This window comes from Haemorhous mexicanus, chromosome 14 (genome assembly GCF_027477595.1).
Source record: "Haemorhous mexicanus isolate bHaeMex1 chromosome 14, bHaeMex1.pri, whole genome shotgun sequence".
In the NCBI taxonomy this organism is placed as follows: Eukaryota; Metazoa; Chordata; class Aves; order Passeriformes; family Fringillidae; genus Haemorhous; species Haemorhous mexicanus.
The window spans coordinates 17,235,656-17,250,999 of record NC_082354.1 but is presented as its reverse complement, the minus strand read 5'-3'; the positions used below and the strand labels follow the sequence as shown (position 1 = coordinate 17,250,999).

General features: G+C 41.9%; 1 protein-coding gene across 3 annotated transcripts in view; it reads right to left on the bottom strand.

Moving 5' to 3' along the window:
* KLHL4 (kelch like family member 4) overlaps positions 1-15,344 on the bottom strand; it is a 74,330-nt gene that overhangs the window by 29,425 nt on the left and 29,561 nt on the right. Inside the window, exon 2 of one of the 3 annotated variants that reach the window (XM_059859461.1) lies at positions 8,500-8,585. The exons of 1 other annotated variant lie outside the window; for it this stretch is intronic. Coding sequence is in view for 1 of the 2 variants with exons in the window: in XM_059859460.1 (XP_059715443.1) it covers positions 7,441-7,862 (422 nt within the window). In the remaining variant the exon portion in view is untranslated. Of the gene's footprint in view, positions 1-7,440; positions 7,887-8,499; positions 8,586-15,344 lie in introns of those variants that run through there. One more of the 3 variants, XM_059859460.1, reaches the window with a different exon arrangement.

Sequence of the window (15,344 nt, the reverse complement as noted above, 5' to 3'; positions counted from 1 at the left end):
GTTTTCCTCATTACAATATTCCAAAGTAAACAATTCAGCCACAAACCAAGGGTGAAAATAAATAGTTTCTTTCTGGCTCTAACTTTGAAACCAAACAAAGCCTGCTCCCCCTTTTCCCAAAATGTTTCACCAACCATCTCATTTCTTGTTGATCTTTCAGTTGCATAATCTCAGTGGGTCTGTAAAAACTGCTCTGCATTGGGCTCATGTGTTTAATCATCTCCTTAACTTTTTCTGGAGACATTAAGAAGTGATTTTAAGAACAGTAATAACTCTTTAAAAAGTCATTTAACAGCTGTCTTTGCTGAGAGCCAGCTCTGTGGAGTGAAAATGAGAAGATAATTGAATCATAAAAAAATTGTTTTGAAATGACTGAAATTGTCCTAGATTGTTAAATTACTATTAAATGGCATTTTTTTCCCTTGCCTGTAATAATTCATCTTTGAAAGCCAGGCTTGTTAAATGTAGGCTTGTAAAATAGTGTGTGTTTTCTAGTAAGTCAGATAATTTCTCATTATAGACTTCTTGGTGGGTAGACAGGGTTAGACTTGATGACATCCAGAGCTCCTTCTCAGCTTAAATTCTCCTATGAGTCTATTTATCTAGCTATGGAAAAAAATATTTTTAATAAATACCCAGTCCTTCCACAGGGTGAATATAAAATTAAATTCAAAATGCAATTCTTCTCATTCCTTTCATCTTTAATAACTCTTTCAACCCACTTCAATAGCCCTTTTTTTTTTGCTTTTCAAGTTCTTCAGAAGATGTCATAATAGAAGGTGAGAGTAGGAATACACCCCAAGGATGCCTTTGAGACATTGTGATTCTAATTTCTGTACCAAGAGCTCTTGGATGAGGTCACAGAATTTGTTTAGTCAGAATTAATTCATTGGTCACTGTTGAGTGCATTTGCTCTTGGCCTCAAAGGGCCTGTTCCTCTTTGTGAATTATCAGCTGCTGGGAAAAAAAAAAAGGTGATTTTCCTCCTAGATTTTAACCCTGCATCAGATACCACTTACTATAACTTTATAGATTTTCCACACTTGGAAAACATTAGATATCAAATTTTCTTGCTTACCCCCAGCTACCCCATTTCAACCAGCTGTGAGTGAATTTCCATAAAATAATGTCACTTCTGATGCCTCTCAAATCAGCTACAAACATCTTAAACAATCCAGTTTCAACTCATACTTTGACCTTTAGCTAAAGATCATTGTCAGAAGAAAATTAGGTTTTGATTGTCCTTGAGGTAACAAGGGAGCATTTAGGTTTTCCATTGCAGCTTTGCAGAAAATCATCTTTTTAAAACATGATGCTGGACTTGACATTAAATTGTTATAAATGCTATGGAAACTGAAAAATTCTCAGCAAGACACAAACATAATTTCTTTTCCTTGTTGCTACTTCTTGCCAAATTATGGAGTATAAAATTCATATAATTATTATTTCTATGCACTTAGAAATAAAACTTAAGTCAGAGAGAATTTGCCAAGAATAACAGGTCAAGGTAAACCAAAGTGCCTCATTAATAGCTCTCACTAGAAATTATGGAGAACAGAAAGGAAAGAGTTGTCATGTACACCTTGAAGATAAGAGTGTTATTTTTCAGTGGGTTATATCAGACAGTGCAAAGTTCTGCCTCCAGGACTGTCTGGAGTAACCCACTTTGGAACCAGGGTGAAACAGGTTTGAAATCATGCTGTTGAATGATCAATGGCAAGTGGCATTAACTGATCAATGGCATTAAATTAGCTCTGACAAACAGGGAGGTAAATCAAACTGGGCTCCTAAGGAACTTCGCACAGAAGCTCCTCTAAATCTGCTCATAAATTTTACAAATTAATTGAAAAAATGAAGAGAAATCTTTGATATTTTATATTAAATTTGGAGATCAATCTGAGAAGAGCTGCATGTATGGTGGGGTACTGGATCAGAACTGAATAATAAATCACTAAATCAGGGTTGTAAAACCAGAACTGAATACTAGCTCAGCCAGCTGGAGCCATTATCTGATAAACACAAGATGGAATTTATTTGTGCAAAGTGCTGGTTTTGGGAACAAATAACTGCAAAAATGTCCAGATGGTTTGGGAACAGGTCTCTGGTACAGAGGCAGGAGTTCCACATGAATCACAAGGCAGGCATGAGCAACAGCACCACATTGTTGATAAGGGAAAAACAGCTACTGAGGACATTCAAACAGATTTGAGTCAGGATGACACAGAAGGAATCCAGCTCTCCTCTAGAACTGCCAGATCCAGCAGGAGCACATCCAGCTCTGCCCACTGAGCTGTGAGTCCAGACAGACCTGCTGGACACAGCAATGAAATATCAGAGCTGGCAGGGTAGGAATTCTGGGACCAGACTGCAGGAAAAGCAGCTCTTTAGACTTGCAGCAATTTTCAAACAGAAGCAAAGGGTGTCAAGAAGGAAAGTGTGGCAATAAGAAGAATGAGAACAAGATATATATTATACAATGTGTGTATATATATATATATATATATATATATATATATATATATATATATATATATGTACACTGATGGGGAAAGACCAAGGCATTAAATAGCTTAAACTGTACTGTAGACAAGCAAGGAAGCACCTAAACCTAGTTGGTTCAGCTTTCTGACTTGAAATGCTGTCTGACAACATGTCCAGCATTCTTTACCATGCTTCTAAAATACTGATTGGTTAAACTTCAAAATTTTTGAAAGTTTTTTTCAAAATGCTGGAAGTTCAGTGAAAATAAAATTGGAGGAGTTCTACTTTAAAAAATAAGGACTGCCATGATGTGAGATTAGGAATTGTCATTTCTAAATTTTACCTTGGGCATCAGAGATTGTTCATGGAACTGAATCCTTACCACAACAGGGAAGCAGTGTGGTGATGTTCCCCCCTTTATCTCCTCCTCTGCCCAGGGCACACCTCAGTCCTCCTTTTCACTGATCCATGAGCAGTCATTCCTGTGCCCCACTGTTTATTTGGGTACCCAGAACTTCCCTCCCAGTGCCAAAAGCCCTCTCAATCTGGTTTGACCAGTGGTTTATGAAAGATAACTCATACCTTCCATTTTCACCAGGAATTTATCACCTGTTTTGCTTTATTTCACACTGGAATAGGAGCCAAGGCTGTCATCTGCTACTGGAGGTAAAAGCAGAATTCAAGGGAAAACCCTCAGTTGGGGGACAGCATCTGAAATAGCCATGTACACGAGTGTGTGCTTATGTGTGTGTCAGAGACAATAACTAGTCTGATAGTTATTTCCATATGCCTGTCAGAACCAAAAAAAATGTGAATGTTCAAGTTTTAGCATGAGCTATCAAAATAACTGTACATCCAAAATAGCCACCACAGAAAGGATTGCCTTTGGGAGGAGGCACCTCCCAAGTATCTGCTTCCACATGCATCAGTAATGACTGCTTGCATTACAACATCAAAAGATACTATCAGAATTAATGAGAAATATATGTTGTCTCATGTGGGAAATTAGAAAACATTTGTCCTAGAATTTGTCCCAAGCTAGAGTTTGTCAGCAATTTTTCAGCCACATAATTAGAAAAAAAGATGCAGAAGAGAAAAATGGTGAATGGATGCTACATTTACTATTGAAATCGAAGTGCCTTTGGGCAACTAGGAAATACTTAAGCAGCACAAGGTCTGCAACAGCACACTTGTGGAACCACAGACCTGGCAGGCAGGGATGTGGTAATGTGGCAGAATGCTGATAAATGCTGGGCTCTCATGGAGAAGTCAATATCTGTGAGCCCAGAAATTATTAAGAGAAGTAGTTGAAGCAATTGAATATCAAAATTCTTCTTTTTAGGAGGTCTCAGTGCTTTGTCAGTCTGTGTGTGCACACGTGTGTCCATGGGGTGCACACAAAGTTTCTGGTGACTGTCAAGATCTAACAATCAAATTAATCCTCCCAGTGTGTGCTGCTGTATCTGGATCACTGCCACACCACTTTCTTTGAAAGGAATGGAAATTCTTCCTGTTCCTCCTGGCAGAGGAGCCTGAACCTCACAAGATTCCAGCAGGATAGGTCAGAGATGTCCTGAAAGATCAAGTGCTCAGCTCCCCCAGCCCTGCCTGCTCAACACCCACAGATTCTTCCCCATGGGCTCTTACAGAGCTCACTTCATCTCCCTCACTTCAGCTCCTCTTTAAGCCAAACCTGAAATCTCTGAGGTGTTTTCCCTTCCTTGGCTTGGCCATATTCCACAGGCTTAGCTTGCTGGTCACCCCATAACATCAGAAAATGCTGCATTGGGAGATGCACTCTACAAATAAAATAACTTGGTGGCTATGCAGACTTAGCTGGTTTCTCTCTTTTTCACCCCTTTAGAGGTCCCAGTCCTCATTCAAGGAGCAGATTGGTGAGAATCAGATGAGGACAGTAAATAGAGGTTGTCTGCTGTTCATGTTTTTCCAAACTACAGATGTAACTTCCATAAGGATCTCAGAGCAGCAGGTCAGGACCATCATTTCAGATGCTCCTGTTTGAGCAGGTTCCCTGAGCAGCACTGGACCAGGAGCCCCCAGGATGCTGAGAGGCTTTCCTCACCCTTGAGCCAGTAAACCATTTATTTATGGCCCAAAATCTAGTGGTTGACCACACATTAACTGGTTATGATTAGAACAAAACTAATGAGTTTTAATCACTGGAGCCTCATTTATTTTGTCACTTGTCATGGGATATAATTCAGGTGCAAGCCCATGGAACAGAAGGGTTTCTTTAAGTCTTGCACTATTTACTTTGGGACAAGAATACCAAAATGGGTTGAAGAAAGCAAAAATAAGAGTATTGATGATCATGTATGGAACTGTTTTTTGGTATTTTACTATTTAATTTCCTCCTCAGTGACCAGCCCTTATTTCACCAAACCCCAGGGTGCTCTCTGTCCAGCACTGACAGCATTCAGCCCTGAGGTTTGGGAGAAAGACAGCTCAAGTTTTTCTGAAGAAATTCAGAATATTGTTTTTACATTTCCAAAGTTTTCCATGGGAAGCATTAAACTCTTAGCAGAAACTGCTTTCCTGTTCTGCTGAGGGTTGAGGTATTGGCCAGATTCTCTTTCCTTTTCTGCTCTTTTGGATGTCCATGTGACACTCAGCAGAGTCCTGCTTTAGATCCACCTAAAAATGGAACTTCTCCAGGCAGAGGAACATCCACTGGCTGAGAGAGAGCTGCTTTGAAGGTACAGAGGTTTTGTGGTCTAAAAGGCAGATTAGTCTTTGGTGTCCTCAGGTGTGGGTGTGCAATTTGACCAATTGACATTTGAAATACCTGCACAGCTCCTGCTGTGGTGGCTCTGGCAGTGAGAACGGGGGCTCAGGGCATCCTGCAGAAACCTGATTTTTGTGGGTTGGTCACCAGCAGAGCCCTTTAATTACCATTGATTGGGACTATCTGGATCTCCTAAAGGGAAAGGGGGCCTGGGATGATGTAAAGGCACCATTTCAAAGATGAGACATTGAGACATTGAGATGAGACATTGTTTTGGAGAGATGAAAATATATCCAGCTATCAATATCTACATCCTAGATTTAGGTAGATGTGGGCATAAGGCTGCTTCTCCTTTTTTCTTCTCAGTATCTCATTTCTACCCAGACAATTGATGTATTAATTAATGTGGGGCCTGTGCTGGATGCTGTAGGGAAAGGGAACAGTGCATTACTTAATGATTTCTGTTCATACATGTTTAAGAAATTTGAGCTATGCTGTCCTTAATGGTCAGTTTTATTTTCTTGGAATAAATTTTAATGGTAGAGAAACTCATAGCCATGAATCACTTTATGAACAGTTGATTACCAATTCAGCTTTTGAAGATGTGTGTTAAAATAGATTTTAATCTACAACATGCAATGGTGGCTTTTACTGAAATCTTAAAGAAACCCACCTATTAGACTATAACAATATGTGATCTGTGCAGTTCCATAACTATCCTAAAAGCTGCAACTTAAACAGCTCAAGAGCAGAACTTAAATTGGAATGGATATGAAGGTACAAAACTTCAGGGGGTCTTAGTAGAAACTTTATATATAGCTGGAGAAAATGTCACCTCTTATTTTAGAGGGCAGTGATTTACTACCTCCCAAACTGAACTGATTAGGGGGTTTTTTACCTCCTTCACATGGTGTAGAATCTTATTTGGATGAACAAGTTTTCCTTTTTTTCTTCAAATTAAATCAATTTTCCTTCTAAGGTGTGTCTAAAATCACCTCTTTTTCCCCCAGGAAATTTGTGCTATCATTTGAAATGCTGTACTAAGGGTCTGCTCCTTCCCCATTCCAAACCAGCACCCTTGGAAACACTCAGAACTCCCACAGTTCTTCTTCAGTGCTTTTATTCTGTCATGATTTTATCTGGTACCTATTGACTACTGGGACTGGTTTCCAAGTGACATTTTGGAATGCAGTTTTTGCTGTTCCATCTGCAGATGTTCCCCACAGCAGATGCACAACTTGAAAAATAATAACTGCTAAAAATATGCAAGCTGTCAGCTTGGTTTTTACTGAGAGAACTGTAACTTCAAGTGAGATAAATTTGTATCTAAATGCAATGCAATACATTAAATTATGTCCAAAGACTGATAGCAATCTCATCAAACAGTGCAAATAATCATATCATAAATGTTTGATTTGAATCCAAGGTGGGAAAAGGTGGGGTAAAAATGTTGCTGGATAAGCTAAAAATACTGACATGAGTTTTGAACAAGAAAACATAAAAAGCCTTAATTAAATAAGTGGTATTGACATTGTATTCTTTGTTATCCACAACTTAAAAATAGCTCTTCCTTTATGCTTACACCTTTAAGCTCTCATAGCTGTAATGTTTTTTCACCTGACCTTGCAGAAAAGATTTGTCTTAGCCTACTAAATAAGCAGTGAAAGTACTGGGATTTCAAACAAACCTCTAAGAAAGCAAAGAACGATGCTTCCTTTCCACTTAGTTCAAGGTTAATTTTCCTTGCCAGGAAGACAGTAAAAGAAAATCAGTGAGAAATCTGAGAGATCAATGGCAACCACAGAGCCCCTGCACCTCCAGCAGCTCCCATTTGTCAAAGTTGCACCCATTGATAAAGTCAGAATGAGGACAGGATGTCAGGAGGCTCTTTTTTCATTGCACTCACACATAATAAATCAAGAGAAGAAATTGATGTGCTGAGAATGTTGATAGAGCAAATTTGACAAACTGGCAGATTGTATGCATATGGAAGAGTTATGGAAGGATGTACCTTAAGCAAAGATCACAATTTCATGACAATGTTTCTGTTCATGCTTCTGATGCAGAAGTGCTCCTTCTCCTCTGAGTGTGGGTGTGCACAGACATAAAGTGAGATTAATGCAGTAAGGAACTCTGGCTGAAAACAAAGACAGTTTTAGGGAATAACTCGGATCCAAGCCCGCCTTTCCAAGCGCAGACTTTAAAACTCCTACCTCTCTGCAGATTCATCTGCATTTTGCTCTGTGATCATCTGCAGCTCCTGCGTGGTTTTACTTGAATCTTCTTTGCCAGAGTTTTCCTGGGCGCTGCTTTTGGGGCTCTCCTCGCTGGAGCGCAGCTGCTCGATGAGGCTCTGCTGGTGCCAGCTGTGGATGGAGCGGTGGTGCCCCGGCGTCGGCCCCGGCACGGGCGCCAGGATGTTGTGGTGCACGGGGCTGCTGTTCTTCTTCAGCCCATTTCTGTCCCGAGAGTGGCTCTTCAACCTGTTCTGCACCGGGGTGCCCCTGTGCTCGTACCCTTCCTGCTGGTGGCAGCCCCCGGAGCCGGCGGAGCCCTGCGAGGGGTGGCTGAACCACCTCCAGCGGAGCCTCAGGATCTGCTTCACATCAAACTCTTTCTTTCCAGACACTGACATGGTTTGGTTTTTTTTTTCAGAGAGGGAAAAAAAAAAAAAAAAGCCAAAAGCCTATTCTTTCAGGAAGGAAATGGATTCTTTGTTATCTCTTCTGTTTCAACTCCTCTTCTTAAGGAAAGGCAATAGAAGAACAAATACCGGTAGCTCTCTCCCTCTCTTCTGATTAATGCACCGCGAGCTCTCGCAGGCGATGCTGAGCTGCTGTTAGCTGTATAGGTGGGAATCCATACTGACAGGATGATGAGGTCAGACCTTAAACAAGTAAATCAGCTCAGCACAGGAAAGCAGCCACCATAACACTCCCCAGCTGCCAGGCTTACACACTCGCAGCTCCACAGCGCGGCTCCCGATTTATAACCCAGCCTCACATGATCCTCTGGGAGCCCGAGCTGCGACTTAAGATGCAGGGAAGCACGCACAAATAAAGTGACAAGACTTTCTGTCTATCTCACGGCGTTCTCCATCGAGCCTGCTAACCAGCAATGCTGCTTTTCACGGGAGATGGAGAAGGGATGCTTCCAGGCTGTTTTTTGGTGGCGATTCGCTGCCAAACTCTCCCGCGGCTCCTTAAGGGGCTGCGTTTGTTTGTCTGGCTGTGTAAAATTCCTACAAATGGCCTCGGTGTGGTAGCACTTACCTAAAGGAGAGGCAGCCTTTGGACGCATGCTGCAGGGCTGGCTGTGGTTTCTCACCTCCGGACGGGTTTCTCCATCAATTGCAGGGCTAGGAGAGGAGAGGGAGGGAGCTCAGGAAAATCGGAGATGTGCTCCCTGAATGACTGGATCTGTGGCAAGCCCAGTTTCCTGGCTAAGTGCCTGTGCAAACAGCCTTTCCCATCCTGCTCTTGATTTCTCACGGACAGTGAAACGCTCGTGGGGTTTTTTTTGAAAACACCTTTCTTTTCTTTCTTTTGGTGGCGTGCGCTGTATCGCGTTTTCAGCAAATTTAACGGGGGAGAGGTTTTCATTCCCATCCCTGGTTACCAGGCAGGGCTGTGAGAACTGTGCCCTGTGTGGTTTGAAAGAGTGTGCACAGAATGTTTTCATGTGCAAATTGAAAAGAAATAAATGGACTGGATTTTTTTTAATGTTATATTCTCCCAGGCTGGCTACTGATGGTCTATCCAACTGTAAGCAGAGTGCAGAAATAGAGAAAGCTGTAACACAAAGTCAGCAGAACATGATTCAGAGAGGACCCCTCTCTAACACACCTCTCCTCTCAGACCTTCTGACATTAATTTCATTCTTCTCTGTTTTTTCTGTGAGTTTTCTTCCTTTTTTTACCAAAATTCTGTGATGGGACATTGAACATTCAAATAAAATCTGCTTTTTATCATTTTGGACTTCATATAATACAAGCGAGGAAATGTGAAGTAGAGTTTAAAAAAACCAAAAGAAGAAGAAAACGCAAAATGAGAGGATAGGACTAAGGAATTTGCAGTTTTTATGCTGGGCTCTCCTGCTCCTGCCCTACTCATGGTACTCAAGCAAAGGATGTGCAGCATCGTGGGCTGGATGCACGTGAGAGAAATTACAGGAGTGAAGAACTCATCAAAATAATTGAAAGATCTTCTCCCATCTAGATCCAGAGAGGGAAAGACTTTGTACCAAAGAAAACCTGGGTGAAAGGCTTGGCCATAAAAGGCAGAAAGGAAGGAGCTGAGGGAAGATTTGACAGACGTAGCCAATGCATATTTGTTGCTATAGAGAACATTGGGGCTGAGCTGTTGCTGTTAAATGTACATAACAAGATTTCCTTTGAGATGTTCTAGGAATAGAGAGAAGCTAGAAAACTTATTCAACTTCTAATAAATTATGTTAAGAAGAAGGTACATAAAGGCCTTAAAGTGCATTCAATAAGGGCGTTCAAGTCAAGCTTGTTGAGGGTATGAGCTAATAAAGGAGCTGCTACCAAACTTCAGGGATATTAAAAGATTTATAGACAGTGAAAAGGCTGGGCATTGAGCAGGAGAGGTTATTGTATATCCAGAAGTCAGTTTAAGATGCTTTCACACTTTATTGATGACCTTTTAATGCAATCTAAAACCTTCCAAAGACCCAAGAGTTTCAGGCATTTTTTTTCTTGCATTACATTTATATAATATTCAATATTAAATTTTCAGTGTAACGTTTCAATATTGAAACATATATTCAATATAATGTTTTTTGACTTCTCAGTTTCAGCCTGCACACCTAGGGATGTTTTTCTTTTCAATTTCACACAAGTAATGAGACTCAGTGGTATCTCTATATATTCCTGAGGGTTGCCTACATGGCAATTTGACATCTATTTCAGGGAGGGAGTCTCTGTATACCAAGTTAATGAAATAATTTATGATGAAATCTTGTAGAGGTGGACAGAGAACACGGTTTCTTGCTGCTTTTTAATCAGGTCATTGAGCTATCTCAGCACCTCTGTCAGCTCCTCTTAGCAACAGCTCTGATACGTTTAATCCATATTTTTCCACCATGTCACAAAGCCTCTGTCAGTTTTCTTCCCCTAAATCTCTTTTGCTGAAGTCATCCTTTGCTCTGAGATACCATCAAAAGCATTTTCCTTACATTTTACTGGGGAATGTACAAGCAGCACTTCTGCTTGTGAATTACTCCTGTTCCTGCCAGCTCAGTACAGGATTTAGATGTAGTGAATTTAGCTAAAATTAAAACAGTCAAACTGGACATTTGCTGAAGAGACCATCTTGCTCAGAAAGTCAGCTTGAGTCAGCACAGGATATGTTTCACGTGGGGCATAAGGAGATTATTTTTTTACAGAGCTTGTTAGTGTTCTGGCTAAAATTTCAGTGTGCTGTACCAGGTCAGCAAAAGGGATTTGATAACCCAAAATTTCAGGCCTGAAATGATTGGAAGTGTGGCATGTATATGTATAAAACTGGGGGAGCTTTATGCCATGGACCTGCTTTTCACCATTTTCATTTATCTTCTGGTGAGAAAATTAGTTCTCTTGAACCTGAGTGTTCACTTCTGGGTGATTTCTTTCTGAATTTGTGACATACTTTTAGGGGTATCTCTGATTGGGTTCAACCTTCTAAATGAGAAAAGAGACAAGATATAAGACTTTTCTGTTGTTACTAGCCCTAATCTAAGGCCTTTGGTCTCATTTAGATGAATAACCCCATAACAGCATTATTTTTGCCCCTCATGGCTGGAAATCTCCAAAGACCAGGATTTTCTAGGACCAGCCAGGACCACCAAGAGGGTCAGGCAGGTGGAGCATCTGATGGATGAGGGGAGGCAGCTGCAGCAGGAGGTGCTCAGCCTTATGAAGAAAAGGCTCAGGGGCATTTTTGTGCTGCCTGCAGGTACCTGATGGGAGAGCAGAGAGGATCAGGCTGTGCCAGAGGAGCCATGGGCAGCCCTGGGGACAGCAGGCACATGTTGGGCCATGGCAGAAGCTGAGGAGATGTCAGGAAAACTTTCTGCCTGTGAGGGTGATCAGGGAGGTGGGAGGAGGCTGTGGCTTCTCCTTCCTCAGGGAAAGTGAGACCCACTGAGGGGGGGCAGGCCCTGGCACAGGTGCCCAGAGAAGCTGGGGCTGCCCCTGGATCCCTGGCAGTGTCCCAGGGCAGGCTGGACAGGGCTTGGAGCACTCTGGGACAGTGGAAGGTGACCCTGCCATGACAGAGGTGGCACTGGATGGGCTTTAAAGTCCCTCCAACCCAAGGCAGTGTGGGATTCTCTGATGCCAGGTGGGTCTGTGTCACTGCTCAGACTGGGCTTGCTCTGAGAGGGAGATCAGACTGGATGAGCTCCAGAGGTCCCTCCTGAGCTGTTCTGTGCCCGTGTGACACGCCAGGGGCTCTTGGATGTCTTTATCTCGTGGCTGTGGTGGAGCCAAGTCCAATCCATGTGGCTGTCAGCTGTGAGGAACAAATCCATCTCCAGAAATCTGCCCTGCAGTCCTGCAGCAAAGCATCCCTGCCTGCAGGGCTGAGCGTGGCCAGCTGCTCATCCCTGGGGAGGCTTGCCAGCACTTGGAGGAAAAAGAATTCTTTATCCACAAAAAACACTCCATCCATCCAGTGCACACAAGATTTGGAGAAAGGTCTTTGCCCCCATTAGGAAAACACATGAAATTTGATGTTACACTGGCCCCCAGCAGGAAACTGGGAATGGTTTTTAAAGGTTTGTATAAACATGTTGAACTTGAATTGGAATGATATGTATTAAGAATCTAAATAGGTTTTTTTAATCATTTTAGGATTACATGTGTGAATACCTGATGCTTGATTTAGGAAATTATAAAAGTACTTTGGTCATAATCTACATGCAAAAAAATTGATAATTTTGTCACAACTCATGTTTTAAATAGGCTTCAAAAATGACTTTTAGCTACAGCTGCCTCCTAAGTTCCTCTGCCACCAAAGCACTTAACAGAAAGGAGTTTTGTACTGCATTTCAAAATGTGCATTTTTCAGTTAATAACTCAGTAATTTCTTTGAAAATTGAAGCAAGAGGAATATATCCATGCAGCTAAGTAATGTTTATTCCCTTCCCAATAGAGACACAGCAAATTATTATTTTTTTCTTCTTCTTTTTGCCCTGAGCCTGCTAGTACAGTGCATGTATGGAGAGCCTGTTAGAAAAAATATCTCTCTGAGCCAACAAACCTAGACAAGGGTAATGAAAAGAGGAATCATCCACCTTTCTTGTAAAATAATCCCAGAAAAATACCACTTGTGGAGTCTGAAGCCAGGACTAGGTTAGTAGCAAGAGCTGATAAAGGAGCTCTTTGCTGGATATGAGACAGACCATAAAAAAATGGAATTTTTTACAAAAGTCAAGGACAGCTTTGGAGCAGAGTTCTTCAGTGCCAGGTAACTGAGTCAAATAGGGGAAAATCTGCATGGGCTGGATGAGACAGTCAAAAAGCACAAAAAGGGAAGAATGTTTTCTCATATTTTTGAAGACATTTTTGTCTATCTTGGTATTACATTATTTAGAAAGTCAAGTTAATTACTCGTATCAATATTGTTTGCAGAGTTTGCATTGGAGGAACAGCAAAATAAGTTTCACAAGTGCACAGATTGTTGCTAACTGAACCAAGCCCTATTTAAAAACTGTTCCCTCTGTGCCCAAGCTGTGCTCCACAGGGTCTGCACACTTTGTGTGCTCAGCACTTCCACTGCAGACCAGGCCAGACACAGAGAACAAGAAGCTGAAGATTTTTATTACCCTGTTTTGAAAAATAGTGCTAAAAAGAACTCCCATTGGTCCATCCTTTGTGCAAGAGATAGGCCAGGAAACATCTGCATAGCACAGCAGCAGCATGCAGGAGTCAGAGCTAAGGGGAAGGGAGCAGGACAAAACCCAAAACAAACAGCTCTGTTTAAAATCTGCAGGAAAGCTCCTGCTTTCTTCTCAAAGAAAACTTTCAATGCCACAGACTCAGATCAGTTTAAGACAGTCAGTGGCTTCCCATGCTCCCCACTCAAGGAGGCAGGAGAGATGATCCACTTTAGAGAAGGTGTTGACACATTTAAACACAATTGCTTCCTCAAATAACCGGGAGCTATCCTACAGATTGCAACCCACCTCCAAAGCTCTGTGCCAAAATTGGATAAAAATCACAGCATTCCCACAAGATCCAAGGGAAAAAGCATGTGAGACATGAGCCTGGGATGAGTAAGTCTGACTAAGATCTCGAAAAACAGTGGCAGTGCTGTCACCCTCAAAATGGAACCAGAAAATTGGAGTGGAATAAGAAATAGCAAATGTTCAGAAGGGTCTCCCATGGACAAGGGCTTGAAAGTGATGCCACCAATGCAGCAAAAATAAACCTCAAACTCACCACTTGAAACACTCGTCACAGGTCAAGAACAAGATGCAAAAGAATGGAAAAAATGTGGATTGATGCAAAGACATATAAAAAATTATTTGTACTGAGTTTTATTCCTGTAAACTCTCTGCAGTTTCTCAGCATCTTTCTCGTGCTGGTGGGGCAGGGTTGTGCAAACCTAGCAGTATTTATTAAAGGTGACTGCTGCTTACTTAGTAACCACTAGTAAATTGCTAGTAACTACCAGTTAGTAGTAGAATTGTAGCTGCAACTTGCATTTATTACATGAAACAGAGGGATCAAACAAGCATGGGACGGGTTATATTCCACAGATGTGAAAGGATCACAGTAGTCAGGTTCTTGCAGAAAATACTGGAATTTTCTGCCCACTCAGTGACACCAACAAGCCCTAATTAACCCCCAGTGATCACTGTTGGCTATGAAGGAGTATGGAAAGGATCTGGCATACCTTCAGCCAGGGCCAGTGTGTGGATTTGACACTTGTCAGTGCAGCTCTGTGTCATTTGCCATCCAAAAGCCTTGGCAGAACAAGGACTTATGCCCAAGGTCAGTCTTCTCTGGGAAGTTTTTTTAATGTGACTCTTGTTCATACTCACTTAAAAAGTAATAAATGGCACCTTTAATTGCAGGAGAGGGGGATCCTGGAGGCAGCTGTATTTCTGTGCACTGCAGAATGTAATGGTTCTTAGGAGTGTTTAGGTTTTAATCTCACAAATGTGTTCTGAGGCTCATGGAAGGTGCTGTATGTCAATAAAGCCTCTTGAAATATGTAGTCCTGCATCTCCCCTGAATCCCTGCTTTCAGGGCTTGGAGAGCTCTTCAATTATTCCTGGGAAAATGAGCAGCCTGGGGCAGGTTCTGGAGAGGTCTGAGACAATTGTTTGGTGTCTTACTCCTGAATGGCTTCTCTGAGCTGCACACATTGATTGGAGCTCAGGCACACAGCCCAGCTCCCACCAGCTGGGATTTTGTCTCTGTGAGGGTGCAAAGAGGAATTCTGGAACAGCAGCTGCTTTGCCTTTGCAGCAACAAGGGAACAGTGTCACTTCTTACAAGCTGAGGCTCCTCCTGCTGGGGTTTGGTAACATAATAATCCATCAACCTTCACTTTCCTTCCCAATTGTCATCACTTTTCCTTCCCATTTTCCCAGAGGTTTATCTCTCCTTTGTAATTCCATAAGAATGCAGGGGACAGAATAATTTTTAAAATCACATTTTCAAAAGCATCCTAGTCAAAGCTCATCTGAAAAAGTGCTGTGAACCAATATCCTTGTCAGCAGCCTGTCTCCAGCATCCTGACACCACTGCTTTGCTCGTGTGGCCTGGAAAAGCACACAATAACTCAATTTTGACTTTGACAAGAAGCCATACAGACCCACACCACAATATAATTGTTGTTCAGCCTGGCTGCAGCTGCTGTCAGCTGCCAAAACACCTTGAGGCTGTGCTTTGGCTGGGTGATACTGGCCTGGAATGTAAAAATACAGAACTACTTTTAAAGCACTCGAGTCCTATCCTTCTCATGCAAAAATCATCTTTGGTTCTTTCATGTTTGCAGTTTTTAGAGTAGAGAGACTCAGCATTTCTATTTTGGTGTGTAAGGAATTTTTAGTGTTTTCCTATTTGCTGGGGGAAGAAAGAGATGTACATGTAAGTACTGTACCA